Here is a 15,163-nt window from a genome sequence, read left to right as displayed (position 1 = left end):
TCTTGATTTATTTATTGGAAAGAGACAGAAATTGAGACAGAAGGGGGAGATAAGGAGAAGAGACAGAGAGACACCTGCAGCCCTGCTTCATCACTCACAAAGCTTTCCCCTTGCAGATGGGAATTGTGGGCTTGGAGCTGGGTCCTTGTGTATTATGTAACACGTGCGCTCAACCAGGTGCGCCACCACCCAGCCCCAGGTGTGTTTCTCCCTTTCTGTATCAGAGTTTCAGGGACCAGTGTGCAGTACCACGATCTGCCAGAACCCAGCAACCTAAGGGCAGACACCCTGCGCATACACACATCCTCCCCCACACCCTGAGTCTGCATTTGTGCTGAGAACCCCAGCCCCCCTCCCCCCTGGATAACTGAGCAGACTGCCGCTGGGGGGGGTGGAGCCCACAGGGAGGGGAGCCCCCACCCCCACCACATGCTAGGGCCTTGGCGTGACAAAGGACACCTTTGGGTGTGTTTCAAGGCCATGTTTATTGCTTCGGTCCAAGGTGACTTAGAGAACCCCAGGGTCTTGTCCCTTCAAGTTTATCTATTAACTCTCATCAACTCTGAGTGTCTCACTCCAAAGTCAAAGCTGATCTGTCTGAGTCCTTCTTCGCTATGGTGTTTGAGCTGTTCCAGGGCACAGGGCACCCGCTGACAAACAAGCAAGCAAACAAACAAACAAAAAAAGACAGTAGTGACAGGAGATCAAGGATGCTGTGGCAGGGACATAGATGACAGCCTGGCTCTGAGTGAGCTGCTGCCCCCAGCAAGGGCATCAGGAACTGGAAAAAAAAAAAAAAACCCTAGGGAAACTGAATGGCACCTGTAAACACACTCTCACATTCTCACATAAAGATCAAGTTTGTAAATTTATGAATTTTGGACGCTTGTGTGTGAGTGAAGCCAACAGAAGGCGGACTAAGATCTACTTCTTCTTCTTCGGGAAGTATAGTTTGTCTTCCAGTGGGGTGGGGACAATCCCTTCACACTCTTTCACTTCCTGGGTCAGAGGGTGTTTCACGATAGTCGGTCTGATCACATCGGTGTCCCGAGACAAGTGATCCGTGATGTTTTTAAGGGTGGCTGTGGGCGCGTAGAAATCCACCAGGAAGTACCTGTGAATACACAAGAGCCATGTGAGCACCTGTGCTCTGAAATACAATGGTTCTGCTCTCTGGGTCCAGGGGTGCATCTGACTCTTCTTCAAACTAAGCCGCGAGCGACCGGGAGGTATGGTGGAAGGCCATCCTCTCTCCAGCCATCACATACCTGTGGAAAGCTGAGCCCAGACATGTGAGAGCCACAAGCACTGTGAGGTGACAGGCAGACAGTGGGGAAGCACTGCTGGGGTGGCCAAAGAAATGGCAGACGTGAGCAGGAAGCTGCTGTTCCTCCAGGCTGAACTCAAAGCACCAGCGGGTGAGTTGTGGTTGTTGTGGTGGTGGTTGTTGTTTTTAACATCTAGTCTTGTAATTTCCCAAAGGATTTCACAAGCGACTTCATGTGCACACCTTGCCACGTGCAAGAAGCCGCCTGGGGTCAAGCCCTCTGGTCCTCACTCTATAGGGGCAGCTCAACGCGCAGTGAAGCAGGTACTGCAAGGGTCTCTCTCTCTCTCTCTCTTTCTGTCTCTATCAAATTAAAGTTTTTTTTTTAATTTTTTTAATGAAAACAAACTCTACATGAAAGGAAGTTTACCCTCCCCCCCAAAAAAAAAGATGGTGTTTATTTCCATAAGGAAAAGATTCAAGACTCAAAACAAAACTAACTACCTAAGTGGCCAATTACTCTTAAGCCAAGCCTAGTGGGAAAGTCATTCCGAAGTGAAAGGACAGATAAACGTATCAGGCAAAAACACTCATCAAAAAAAAGGTCTGGAATTGGCTCAAGGGTATATAGAACAGGATTTGCAAATGTTAGGGTCCTGAATTGGATCTCCTGTACCACAAATCCCAGACTGACACTCTGGCGTGAGCACTATCTATCCATATTACCTACTGTCAAGTGGCTACAGTTACACCCCCTAAGTAGACAACAGAAGGAACAATCTGCCAGAAACCCCCCAAAACCAGTATCTAACCACTGCTTCATCACAAAGACTCACCAACTCTAAAAGTACCAGAAGACAGATTCTACACATAGCGAGTAAAAAGTAACAAAAGGAAGAGAAAGGCAGAACGAGTATTGGGGAGAATGTGGAGGGATTCCACTCCCATGCACTGCTAGCGGGAATGTAAGTGGGTACAACCGCTTCAGAAAATAGTCTGGCTTTTTTTTCTTCAGCAGTCAGTCACCTGTCATTCTGACCGAGTCACTGTGCAAGGCATCTGCCAAGGAGATCCACACTATGTGTTCACACTGCCATCTGCACTCACATGTTCACAGTGGCTTTACCTGCCGTAACCCCCAAACTGAAAGTAACACAGATAGCCACCAACAGCTAAACTCAGATGCAAAAGTACATTCACACAAAGGCTTACTGCTCGGACTAAAAGAATACACTACAGGAAGGCTACTGGTGCATGGTATTAGGACCTTCATAACCGTTCTAGTGAGTGAAATAAGTTGGGGAAACAAAGAGGAGGAGGAGGAAGAGAAGAAAAATGCATATTGTCTAGTTCTACCTGCAGCCCAGCTTCACCACTCGCAAAGCTTTCCCACTGCAGGTGGGGACTGAGGGTTTGAACCTGGGACCTTGCGCACCGTAACATGTGCGCTCAACCAGGTGCGCCAGCCACCACCCAGCGCGTAAAAACGTATCTTTAGGGAATCGGGCAGTAGCACAGCACGTTAAATGCTTGTTAAAGACAGGAAGTAGGCAGAGTCAAAAAGAAAATCAGATAGGGAGAGATAGCACAATGGTTGTGCAAAGAGACTTGTGCCGGGAGTCGGGCTGTAGCGCAGCGGGTTAAGCGCAGGTGGCGCAAAGCACAAGGACCGGCATAAGGATCCCGGTTCGAACCCCGGCTCCCCACCTGCAGGGGAGTCGCTTCACAGGCGGTGAAGCAGGTCTGCAGGTGTCTGTCTTTCTCTCCCCCTCTCTGTCTTCCCCTCCTCTCTCCATTTCTCTCTGTCCTATCCAACAACGACAACAACAACAATAACTACAACAATAAAACAACAAGGGCAACAAAAGAGAAAAAATAAATAAAATAAATATAAAAAAAAAAATTTTTAAAAAAAAAGAGACTTGTGCCTGAGACTTCAAAATCCTGGGTTCAATCCCCAGTACCACCATAAACCAGAGCCGAGCAGTGCTTTGGTAAAAATTTAAAAATAGCTAAGTAAATAAAAAAAATAAAAAGTAAAGGTTAAATATAAAAACAAAAATAAATCGCAAGAGGTAGAAACTTCCAGGGTAATCAGTAATATACATATACAGGCATATACAGATGCCAAATCTTTAAATATGTGGTTTGTTGTGTCAATTCCATCCCAATAAAGATATATTTTTTTATATTTATTTATTTTCCCTTTTGTTGCCTGTTATTTCTTGTTGTTGTAGTTATTATTATTATTATTGATGTCATCGCTGTTAGACAGGACAGAGAGAACTGGTGGGAGGAGGGGAAGACAAAGAGGGGGAGAGAAAGATAGACACCTACAGACCTGCTTCACTGTCTGTGAAGCGACTCCCCTGCAGGTGGGGAGCCAGGGGCTTGAACCGGGATCCTTACGCCGGTCCTTGCACTTTGTGCCACATGCACTTAACCTACTGCACTGCCGCCCGACTCCCTGAAGATATATTTTTAGGGGCCGGGTGGTGGCATACCTGGTTAGGCACACATGTTACAGTGCGCAAGGACCCAGGTTCAAGGCCCCGGTCCCCACCTGCAGTGGGAAAGCTTTGCAAGTGGTGAGGCAGGGCTGCAGGTGTCTGTCTCTCCCTCTCTCTCTCTCTCTCTCTCTCTCTCTCCCTCTACTCTCAATTTCTGGCTATCTCTATCCAATAAATAAAGATAACAAAAAAATTAAATAAAAATATTTTTAATTGATCTTAAGCTGATTTCTGTTGAGGAAATGTCTCACAAAACTGCTTTCGTCAAGGGGTACCATTTCATTATCTCCCCAAAACAAAGTAGCTGGTTTTAAAATGGCATTTAAGTGAACACCTTGTTAGACGGCTGTGGTGATGAAGGACAAGTTACTAATCAAAGACTCTCTTGAGATTCTCGAGAAATTAAAAATAAAACTCCCCCATGGCCTGCTCATGAGTAAGATTCCTACTCCGGCTTGCTCTGAAAGCTGCTCACCCCAAACTGACAAAACTTTCCAGGGTTTCCTTCCCCTTGTTTACTTCTGCTCCACACAGCAGGCAGTGGGCTGCAAGTCATCCAACTGAAGAACCTCTCACTTGTTCCAATGTTTACTTATCGACCACTCACCTGGAGCAAGGCTCCGGAAGAGAATCTAACACGTAAGTATAATGTACCATAAATCACCCCCCCCTTGCCAACCTCTACCCCCTTGTCCACTCCCTCAGCTTCAAATAATGTTGGCTGCCTCATGGCCCGGGCAGGGAGCTCTGACTAAACACAGCCTCAGCACTTTTTTCCCACCCATCTATCCATCTTTCCCTTCATTCGGTATTCATCGAACTGTCCTTCCAAACTACCACCCACAAGCTGTGCCCTCACCCTGCATCAGCAACATTCCTACCACACTTAACTCGACAGCCAGCGGTTTTTCTACAAACTCACGGAGTGTCATTCTCATCCATCGCCTTTTGTCTAGCTTCTCCAATCTCCCTCCTTTGCTTCACTACCTGTGGAGCCCAGAGTTGCTAGCCAGGGAGAGTGAGCAGACAGACAGCACGGCTTACAGAGCGTTCTATGGGGAGAAGTGCTGGGCAATCAACTGACGGGCTCTGGGTGCTGGGTAACACGGTCAACTACCAAATCCAGTCACCACAACCAGCAGATACAGTCATCATAATCCACCAACAAATCCAGTCACTACAGTCAATCACCTAATCCAATTACCACATATTCAACCAAATACAGTCGCTATAGTCCATTACCAAATCCACTCACCACAACCACTATAACCAGTCAGAAAGTCAACCACCATATCCAGCCACTACATCCAATCACCACAGCCAACCACCACATCCAATCTCCACAGCCAACCACCACATCCAATCTCCACAGCCAACCACCACAGCCAACCACCACAGCCAACCACAACACCCAATCACCGCAGCCAACCACCAGCCAGTCCCACTTTGGTCCTACAAGTGCCCCATGTCCCTCTCTCTAGAATCTAGCCCACAGGCTATCTCCAGCTCTTTTAGGCTAGGCCTAAAAGAGGTCATTGACAGCCAGCCTTCAGTTCTTCAAACACCACTCTGGAGTTCAGTGAGCATCGTTTCCCTCCATGTTCCGCTGCACTTGACTGCATTTCTGTGGGCCAGCCTTGGGGTCTAAGCATGCTCCCAAAAAGAAAGTGTGTTTACAGGTTCAGTCAGTTCTCCTGTGGTCTTCTCATGCAGTGCGCCACACCCAGTGCTCACACCAGACAGTCCCGGGACTTTCACCGAGCTGCAGGACACCTTTCTGGAGAAGTGTGTATAGGACACCCACAAACCTACAGACCAGATCTGGAACCTTTTTTGTACAATACGCAGAAATGTCTTACACAGAACTCTTACTGGGGAAGAGTAGCTCTATCTTTTACGCAGCTTCTGAGGAAGACGAAGGGGCTGGAGGGTAGAGGAAGGGGCTGCAGACATGTAAGTGGTTCTGGGTGTGGGGAGAGTCTCCCTTCAGCCCCCAGATCCCCAAGGCCCTGCCCACTTGACTCCTATGATCTGACAGGGTTTAGAGGAGACTGAGCGGCCAGGAGCACTGGGTCATACAACTGCTAAGCGTCCCAGTCAGGACGCTCACAACAGATCTGACTCCAGAGGATGCAGGCAGGCACGGAGAGCTCTGGGGTCCATGGGTTCGAGAGCCATGGGGTGCCGGCACTGGGGAGGATCTGAGCTCCTCATGGCGCTGCTGAGAAAACAGCTGCTGAGGGTCACAAGGAGGGAGGTGGGTCCTCCCCCTGCTTGGTCCCCTGTGCCACCTGCTACCTATTGCCCAGGATTTCTAGTGTTTCCTGAGAGTACAGAGACAGCAAAAGGCTTGGCAGCCAACCCTGAGGCTTATTTACCTGGCCTCCCCCTCCCCTACATCGTCCCCCCACTCTGCTCAGGCAATCAAACCCAAGCAAGCACTGTTCTCTGTGCCGTGCCAGCGTCCCTGTGCCCGTAGCCCTCAATGTGACAGTGGTACAGCCTTATCTCCCTGATGATCTGCGCCTGGGGCTCACGTGGGCAGAGTCTGCTCCTGCTCCTGGGCGCCTCGGAACACGGTGGAAATTTCCACAGGCCCCAAAGCAGAGAAAGGGGATGCGGCCACCAGGCTGGGAGGAAGGAAAGTGAGCCCTTCCGGTCCCCCATTTCCCCTCCTGGCCACAGGGAAGCCCCCCTGGTCTGGATGCCTGAGCTCCACTACGTGGCCAAGCCCCCACACCCAGCAAGGCTGGTGAGGCCGTGACTACCTGCTCATGGGAGCAGACCTTCTGCAGACGGGGAGAGAGCCCAGTGGAGACTCACACTGGCACCTCACAATGGAGACAGTGAGGCCTGGACAGGAAGGCAGTGCCATGGGCAGAGCACTGGGTTCTCAAGCATGAGGTTTTGAGTTCAATCCCAGGCATCTCGAAAAATCCGGCCTCTACCGCTGAGATTTGATGGTGTGCTGCCTCGTGGCACCCAGGGAGCAGCCCTGCGCCTGTCGCTGTTTACGGTCACCGGGGAGGGGGCGTCATTTCACCTCGGAGGCAGAAGAAACCAGCCTCCCCCAGCAGTGCTCTTTTCTCTAGGAAAACACTCCCCTTGTGAGCAGCGGCCAAGGGAGTGGGTGAGGATGGCTAAGGCTGAGAGAAAGAAGAAATGATGCACAATAAACAAGATGCACGTGTTGCTTCTCAGGACTCCGACTCTGCCAAGTGGCACCGGGGATACAGCAGTGGACTTTTGGACCTCAGGTCCCGAGTTCAAACCCCAGTGCTGCATATGCCAGAGTGATGTTCTGGATCTTTGTAGTTAATTTTTTTTTTCCTTTCCTTAAGAAACAGAGAGAAATTGAGATGGGAGAGAGAGGGGAAGGGGAAGAGGGAAGGGGGAGGAGAGGGGAAGGAGGAGGGGGAGGGGGCAAGGGAGAGGGGAAGGAAAAGAGGGCACCTGCAGCCCTGCCTCACCACTCATGAAGCTTCTCCCCTGCAGGTGGGGACCAGGGATTTAAACCTAGGTCCTTGAACAGGGCAAGAGGTGTGCTCAACCAGGTGCACCACTGCCAGGTTCCTCAAAACAAACCTTAAAAAAAAAAAAACTTGAAGGGACACAGAGCTACCTGCCATGAGATCAAATAAGAGCCGGCTCTCCAGAGCCCCAGAGAGTCAAGCTGTCCGCCCGTCCCCCACCCCACTCCACCCCCGTCCTGACCTGAAGTTAAGTCTGCCTCATTGCAAACTGTCTGGACCTGTACTCTGCGAGCAAAATCAATCAAGGAGTGTCAGTCTTTTTCTCCAGGTTGGGGGTGGGGGTGGGGGCAGCAGCTGGGTCTGGGGCAATCAGAGAGACAGGGTTAGGCACTGTCCCAATCTTTCTGCTTCTTTGATCAGGGCTCCTCAACCTTCCTCCTGGACTAAAAACCCCCAGCCCAGTCTTAACCATTTGCTTCAAGACAGTGAAGGCGGCAGGCTGAGTCCTTGACGGAGCCCTTCAGCTTCCAGCGTGTTTAACCTCTGGAGTGAATTTCAACCCAGCTTGTAAGGTCACTCCCCTAACACACACACACACACACACACACACACACACACACACACACACACACACACACACACACACACACCTTGATCCCACCCTCTGGGGCCAGATCAACAACCTGTCTGCATAACCTTCAAGGTGATCACTTAACATCCTTGAAAAATCAAAATACAGTTCCTGGGCAATGGTGCATCCAGTTAAAACACAGACGTTTACCATGCTCAAGGATGTGGGTTCGAGCCCCCACTCCCTACCTGCAGGGGAGAAGCTTCATCAGCAGTGAAGCAGGTCTTCAGGGGTCTCTCTCCCTCTCTATCTCCCATCTCCCCCTCCCCTTTCAATTTCTCTCTATCCTACCAAGTAAATCAGGGGAAAAAAAATTAAGGAAAAAAAAATGGATTCATCATGCCAGCACCAAGCCCCATCAATAACCTTGGCAGTAAAAAAAAAAATTATATACATAATTAATATAAATATACTATAAATAAAAATAAAATATAATACATATATAAATTAATATGTGTATATATATGCACACACATATATGTATACACACATATGAAAATATGCATACATACTTGGGGGAGAAAAAAGTATATATATAAATGGAAGAAGCAGAAGGTCACTGTGGTCAGTGCAACCCTCAGGCCCGCTAATCAGGTGTCCTATCCACTGCACCAGCCTCCCTGGGACTAGAGCCACTCTCCCAGCTCGAATCCTCTGCCATCACCAAGCCTGGGACCCCACAGGGCGGTGGGCACCCCCTCCCCGGGAGATGGCCGGCTTTCCTGGTACAGACTGTGACTGGCACCGGGGTCTGGCGCCACCACGCAGGAGGCAGGAGGGAGCGGGCTGGCAGGCTGGCAGGCTCCTGCGTGGAGACTGGGTACATGTGGCTCTCCTGCACGGCTGGGCTGTCCCCGCCTGCCTGGGGTTTCCAAGCCCCCTGGAAGGCAGGAGCGTGTGTGAGTTACGTGCTTTGTCTAGGCCTCGCTCAGTTCAGCTGCAGCAGGCGCAGCCTCCCCCTCCCCCTGGCACAGGGGTGGAAATTTCCACTGCAGTGTTTGCTCACAGGCTGCCAGGGGGAGGGGGCTGTGCAGGGGAAGAGAGGGAGGGAGCGAGGGAGGAAGCCCTGTTCTCCAAGCAGCAGCTGGGTCCCCAGGCAGGCAAGTACAGTGGCCAGATCTGCTGCCTGGGGCTTCTCTGTGGCAGAGAGCTCAGTCACCTTCACACCTAGGCACCCTCTGCCCCCACCCCCGGGGGGAGACCCTCCCTTCTCATCTCTTGGGCCTCACATGCCTGAAAGGCCACTCGGCCACCTGCAGCACCCGGACGGCTCTTGGGGGCCCTGTGCTACAAGACACACACACACAGACACACACACACAACACACACGACACATGCATGCCACATGCCACACAGAGACACACACGACACACACACAGAGACGCATGACACATGACACACAGACAGACAGACAGACAGACACACACACACACACACACACACACACACACACACACATGGCCACTGGCCTGAACTGAGTGCTGGCAGGAGGAAGAGCTCTGGAGGACGCCAGCCCTCCTGCGGCAAGACACACCAGGGGAGCGGCAGGAAAATTCCACTGCTTCCCCTGTGCCGGTTCCTTTCTGCCATTCTGCTTGTCCGTGAACAGGAGGCCTCCTCCTTGTGGGCCAGCATCACTCGCTGCTCTTCGGTGGCAGATGGGGAAGGGCCGGGCAGATAGCTCAGCCAGTAGTGTACATGCCTTGCCACGCTCAAAGACCCATGTTCGAGTCCCTGCGCCACACTGGGAGAACCATGGACAGCATGAGGGGGAGTGGTTCTGGTTCGGCAGCGGGTTTGGGAGGGGGGGGTTCCCACTGATAGTAGAGCAGTAAAGACACAGTAAGAACAGAGAGAAAGTCCGGGAGCAGTGGAGTGGGGCGTTCACTAGGCCCAGACACTCAGCAAAACAAAAAGGGGGGGGGAAGGAAGTGCAAATGAGGATTTTAAAGCCCATTCCAACCCCTTTGTGCTTAACTTGGGATGGGCGCGCGCGCGCGCGCGCGCGCACACACACACACACACACACACACACACACCTGGCCCTCTCCGTTGCTATGACTGTAAGGAGAGGAATGGCCCCTGTGCACTCCTCGTTGCCTAGCAACGGCTCAGGCCTCTCCTCAGAGGCAGCAGGAAGGTGAAGCTACTGTCAGGAGAGGATGAGGCCCAAAGGGTGGGCCTGGCCCAGCCCAGAGCTCCAGGTGACAGGAGGCAGCATCCCCAGCATCCCCAGCACCAGGGACTAGCCACACAGCTCCTCTCCGGGGTGGGCGGCTGAGCCTGTGGTCCTGCAGCCTTTCTGCAACCCAAAGATGGGTGGCTAACAGACGGAGCCATTTATTTCTTTTCTTCTATTTTACTAGATAAGATAGAGAGAAATTGATCAGGGTAGGGGGTCGGGGGGGCGGGGGCAGGGTTAGACACCTGTGGGGGAGTGGGAGCTTGAACCTGGGTCCTTGTGCGTGGGCAGTGTGTGCGCTGAGCCAGGGGCACCACCGCCTGGCCCTCCCACGTTTCAGATTCTGGAAGGATGGGCTGAGTCCTTAGGTGATGCCCTGTTTCGGAGATGCCCAAGGGTCATGGCAAGGAAATGCCAGGATATGCTAAGGAGCTTCTCTCCATCACACCTGCTGCTCCTGGCACAAGCTGTGTGCCTCTGGCCTGCTCCCCAGTGCCCGGGCACGCAGCTGGACCCCACTGCTGACAGTGAGGCCCCAGTACCCCTGGTGGGCTCTCTCCTGAGCTTGCTGCAAATGCTGTCACATGATTCGCAGAGTCACTCACCCCCCTTGGCGGTGGCGCTGGCCATGGGCTGCCATGGTATATGGGAGGGTGCGCTGGCCCAGGCTCTCCAGACTCCTCACGATGGCTCCCTTGTCCATCAGCGCCTCCAGCAAGCGTTTCAGAGCAGTGGCTGTCTCTGGCTGTCAGAAGGGGAAGAGAGAGAGAGAGAGAGAGAGAAAGACAGACATCGGAGTCAAAAGCGAGAATGAGAAATGATGGAAGGCTGGTCAGGGAAGAAATCCTTGGGAGAAAAGCTCGGCCGCGTCTCTGGCTGCAAAGAAATTTCAGGAGGAGAAAGAGGCAGCAGAGAAAGGACCGAGCGCTTTTGGGGAGCACTGGCCGGGTGAGATGTCCCCCCGACATCCCAGGACCCAGGGTTCAAATTCCACCTGGCAGGTGCGGTGGTTGGCCCAGCTCAGCCAAGGTTTGCCTAATGGTTATCTACCTGGAAGGTGTGTGTGTGGGGGTGGGGGGGTGAGAGCTCCAAGGAAGAGTGGGGGAGGAGAGGAGGCTATCAGCTGGGGAGCCTTGGGGAGCACAAACATTTGGGGGTGCTGACAGGACTTGATGTGGGAACCTGCCAGCAACAGACACCAAGTCTGCCTCATCACAGACACTAGGGATAAGAGGCGGCCTCTGCGGACGGGGGAGGGACAGTGTGGCACCTCTCTGGTCACTCGGTGAGACAGGACGGAAACCAAGGGACAGAGGTCTCCACGTGGGGCAGAAGCGTGATGGCGGGGGAGAGAAAAAGCACCGGGGCTGGAGGGGACACAGGTCTGACTGAAGTGTTTCAGGAAAGAGGAACTGTCAGCAAGTTGACAGCAAGAGTCGAGCAGAGAAAATGGAAGAGTCGAGAAGTAACCGCAGTGGGGTGTGTGTGTGTGTGTGGGGGTGCTGGTTGGTGGTACATTCTGTAAAGCACACAGGTCACTATGCTTGAGGACCCAGGTTCAAGTCCCCAGTCCCCACCAGCAGGAGATAAGCTTCATGAGCAGTAGAATACTGTTTCCGGTGGCTCTCCTCTCTGGGAACAGTGGAGTCAGGCTGGCACTGAGTCCCAGTGATAACTTGAAAAAGGGGGGGGGGGGGTTTGCAGTTCTCTAGGCAATTAAACATGCAGAATGACCAGGCACCGAAGTTATTTTAAAAATACCAGTGATCCTAAGTGGAAACAAGTCTTAGAACACTATAAGAAGTAAGGGCACGTAAATACATGCTTGGGCATGATGCCCCCATAAACTAGCAGCCTACAGTTTGTGGGGAAGAGACAGGAAAGTAATTTTAGAAGTCAGAGACAGGAAACACTGTCTTGCGAACTTCAGTTTCCCACCTCTCTGTTTCGTGTTTCATAGACCATTCCTGACTAAGTGAGGGCTGAGCAGAGACTCAGCAGGTCTGACAAACCCGGGGGCAGAACGGGTAGGTGAAAGGAAAGAAGCCAACATGAATAAAAGTGTACAAGGCGGGAGTTGGCGGTAGCGCAGCGGGTTAAGCGCACGTGGCGCAAAGCACAAGGACCGGCCTAAGGGTCCCGGTTCGAGCGCCCGGCTCCCCACCTGCAGGGGAGTCGCTTCACAGGCAGTGAAGCAGGTCTGCAGGTGTCTTTCTCTCCCCCTCTCTGTCTTCTCCTCCTCTCTCCATTTCTCTCTGTCCTATCCAACAATGACAACATCAGTGACAAGAACAATAATAACTACAACAATAAAAGAAGGGCAACAAAAGGGAATAAATAAATAAATAAATAAAATATTTAAAAAAAACTTTAAAAAAAGTGTACAAGGTACAAAGTGCAGCGTCACCACGCGGTGTTAAAAAAGCACTACGACAGAGTGAGGGTGTTTGTCTTCAGACGCTGCTGTGGTGGGTGGAGGCCACTGAAAGACTGAGCAGGAGCCAGGGAGACAGAATCACTTTGGACAGATTCAGTTTAAAGGGTTTCACGGGCTGGGTGGTGGCACACCTGGCTGAGCGCATGTTACGACGTGCAACGACCCAGGTTGGAGCCCCCAGCCCCCTTCTGTCTCTATCCAATAATAAATAAAAGATTAAAAGGAAGAAAGAAAAAGAAAAAAAATCATTTAAAAAAAAAAAGAAGGGAAGTCGGGCGGTAGTGCAGCGGGTTAAGCGCACGTGGCATGAAGGAAGGATCCCAGTTTGAGTCCCCGGCTCCCCACCTCAGGGGAGTCGCTTCACGGGCGGTGAAGCAGGTCTGCAGGTGTCTGTCTTTCTCTCCCCCTCTGTCTTCCCCTCCTCTTTTCATTTCTCTCTGTGCTATCCAACTACAATGACAGCAATAATGACTCCAACAATAAAAAAAGAACAAAAAGGAAGAATTTTCAGGTGGAGAGGAAACAGGGTTTGTACACACGAACTCTCAGGTTCAGTCCCAAGGTACTGCCGTACCCCAGAGCCGAGCAGTGCTCTGGCTTCATTCTTTCATTAGACAAGTCTTTAAAATAAATACATGAATGAGTAGCTGGCAGCGTACCTGCTAGAGCTCGCATATGCAAGTTACAGCACACAAGGACCCGGGTTCAAGCCCCTGCTCCCCACCTGCAGGGGGGAAGCTTCATGAGTGATGAAGCAGGGCTGCAGGTGTCTCTGTCTCTTTCTCTCTCTGTGTGTGTCTCCCTCTACCTCCCCTGCCTCTCTCAGCTTCTCTGTCCTATCTGATAAAGGGGGGTGTGTGTGTGTGAAAATGTCTGCCGGAGCTGTGGATTCGCCACACTGGCACCACGCCTCAGGGATGGCTTAGTGGCTCAGGTGGCAATATAATAAATAAATAAGTAAACAGATAAATTAGTGGCCTAGAGAGAGAGACCTGAAGAGCCAAATAACACACAGAAGGAGGAAGTCCTGGTCACAGTGACTCAGACCCAGCTGTGCATATTCCTTCAGAGCTAAGGCGACACAGGTGAACTGGCAGATGGCCGTGTTGCCCACACGCCACGCAGGTCTTGCCGGCAGCCTATCCACTGTTCTCAGGGGTCTCGGGTCAAAGACTTCCACGTGTAGTTTGAGCACACGTGTGGGGCTCATCTGCCCTGAACCAAGCCTCCCCTCGGTGACATGAGTAGGTCATGGCACTGCTTCTCCATCAACCCCAGAATCATGGCGGGGGGAAGGGACACACACACACACACAAGTGCTTTCAAACTGAGGCACCTGCATCTCCTTGCCCTCGGCTAATCTGAATCAGCTGGTTTGGGCACTCAAAAATCTTGGACACCAGCATATATTTAGAGTTTCCCAGCTTTCTAGAAAAGCATTTTCTAGAAGGAAGCCAGCTAGCTTTGCATCCATTGTTTCAAGGAGGGACAAAGGATTCGGGCTGAACTGCCTGGTTAGAGAGGATTTTCTCCACCTCTGATGTAAGCGCCATGAAAGCTTCAACTTTTCTGGGAGGGAAAAACAGAGCTCTGCCTCTCTGGGAAGGGAGACAGGACACCCCTCACTGAGAGAAGTGACTGCTCACGGTGGACGCTGCCCTGGCAGCTGGAATTATTACTAAAATCAAGGCCTTGCGCTTGCCTGTTGGGGAGAGCCAGCGCCCACATGAGCTGGTGGGAAGCTTGCTGTCTCTGCCCTCCCCATCCCCGTGTGTGCACTTACAGATAAAAAGAAGAGAAGACGGGAAGACTGGCATGAGTCCTGGTTACCATGGCAGCGAGTAAATGAAATGCCAAAGCTCAGGAAAGTGATAGGGAGGATGGGAGTCAGATAGCCATCACTGAGAGACAGGTGTGTGTGTGTGTGTGTGAGAGAGAGAGAGAGAGAGAGAGAGAGAGAGTGAGTATGAGAGACAGGATCCTCATGGCAGTGGCCAAGGAGGGTGACAAAAATTCTGTTTTGAAGCCAGACCTTCCACCTTCTGCACCTCCTAGGGATCTTTGGTCCATGCTCCCAGGGGGATAAAGAATAGGGAAGCTTCCAATGGAGGGGATGGGATGGGATATGGCACGCTGGTGGCAGGAATTATATGAAAACTGTACCCCTCTTATGGGGTAGGTACAATCTTGTTGATGATTATGGAATCACTAACAATAGTAATAATAGAAGTTGAAAAATAAGAAAACACGAAGCAGAACTTGGACTGGGTTTGGTGTACTGCACTAAAGTAAGAGACTCTGGGGCGGGGGTGGGGGGTGTTCAGGTCCTGGAACCTGATTGTGGAGGAGGACCTAGAGGGGTTGAACTGTTATGTGGAAAACTGAGAAATGTTACACACAGACCAGCTACTGTATTTTACTGTCAACTGTAAACCATTAACACCAATAAAGAAAAAAATTTAAATAAACACACACACACTTCTGTTTCACAAGCTCATGAATCAATTCAAGGCTGGGCTGAGAGCAGCTTTGATGCTGCTGCTGGTGTATCTTAGGGTCAGAAAGATCATCTCACGGTACAGGGCAGGAGCCTCGGTCTCTGTGTGACACACAGATTCAAGCCCTGGTACCCCATGGGTGTGCTTGAGAAGCACCAGGGGAAG

General features: G+C 51.5%; 1 protein-coding gene across 1 annotated transcript in view; it reads right to left on the bottom strand.

Moving 5' to 3' along the window:
• Positions 1–466: 466 nt before the first annotated feature.
• Positions 467–15,163, bottom strand: part of MRPS6 (mitochondrial ribosomal protein S6) — a 55,675-nt gene continuing 40,978 nt past the window's right edge. Inside the window, exons 2-3 of the mRNA XM_060198661.1 lie at positions 10,669–10,808; positions 467–1,114 (exon numbers count right to left, since the gene is read on the bottom strand). Coding sequence (XP_060054644.1) covers positions 925–1,114; positions 10,669–10,808 — 330 coding nt within the window. The 3' untranslated portion in view covers positions 467–924. The remainder of the gene's footprint in view (positions 1,115–10,668; positions 10,809–15,163) is intronic.

This window comes from Erinaceus europaeus, chromosome 9 (assembly GCF_950295315.1).
Source record: "Erinaceus europaeus chromosome 9, mEriEur2.1, whole genome shotgun sequence".
NCBI classification, from domain to species: Eukaryota; Metazoa; Chordata; class Mammalia; order Eulipotyphla; family Erinaceidae; genus Erinaceus; species Erinaceus europaeus.
This window is presented reverse-complemented; position numbering and strand designations above follow the sequence as displayed.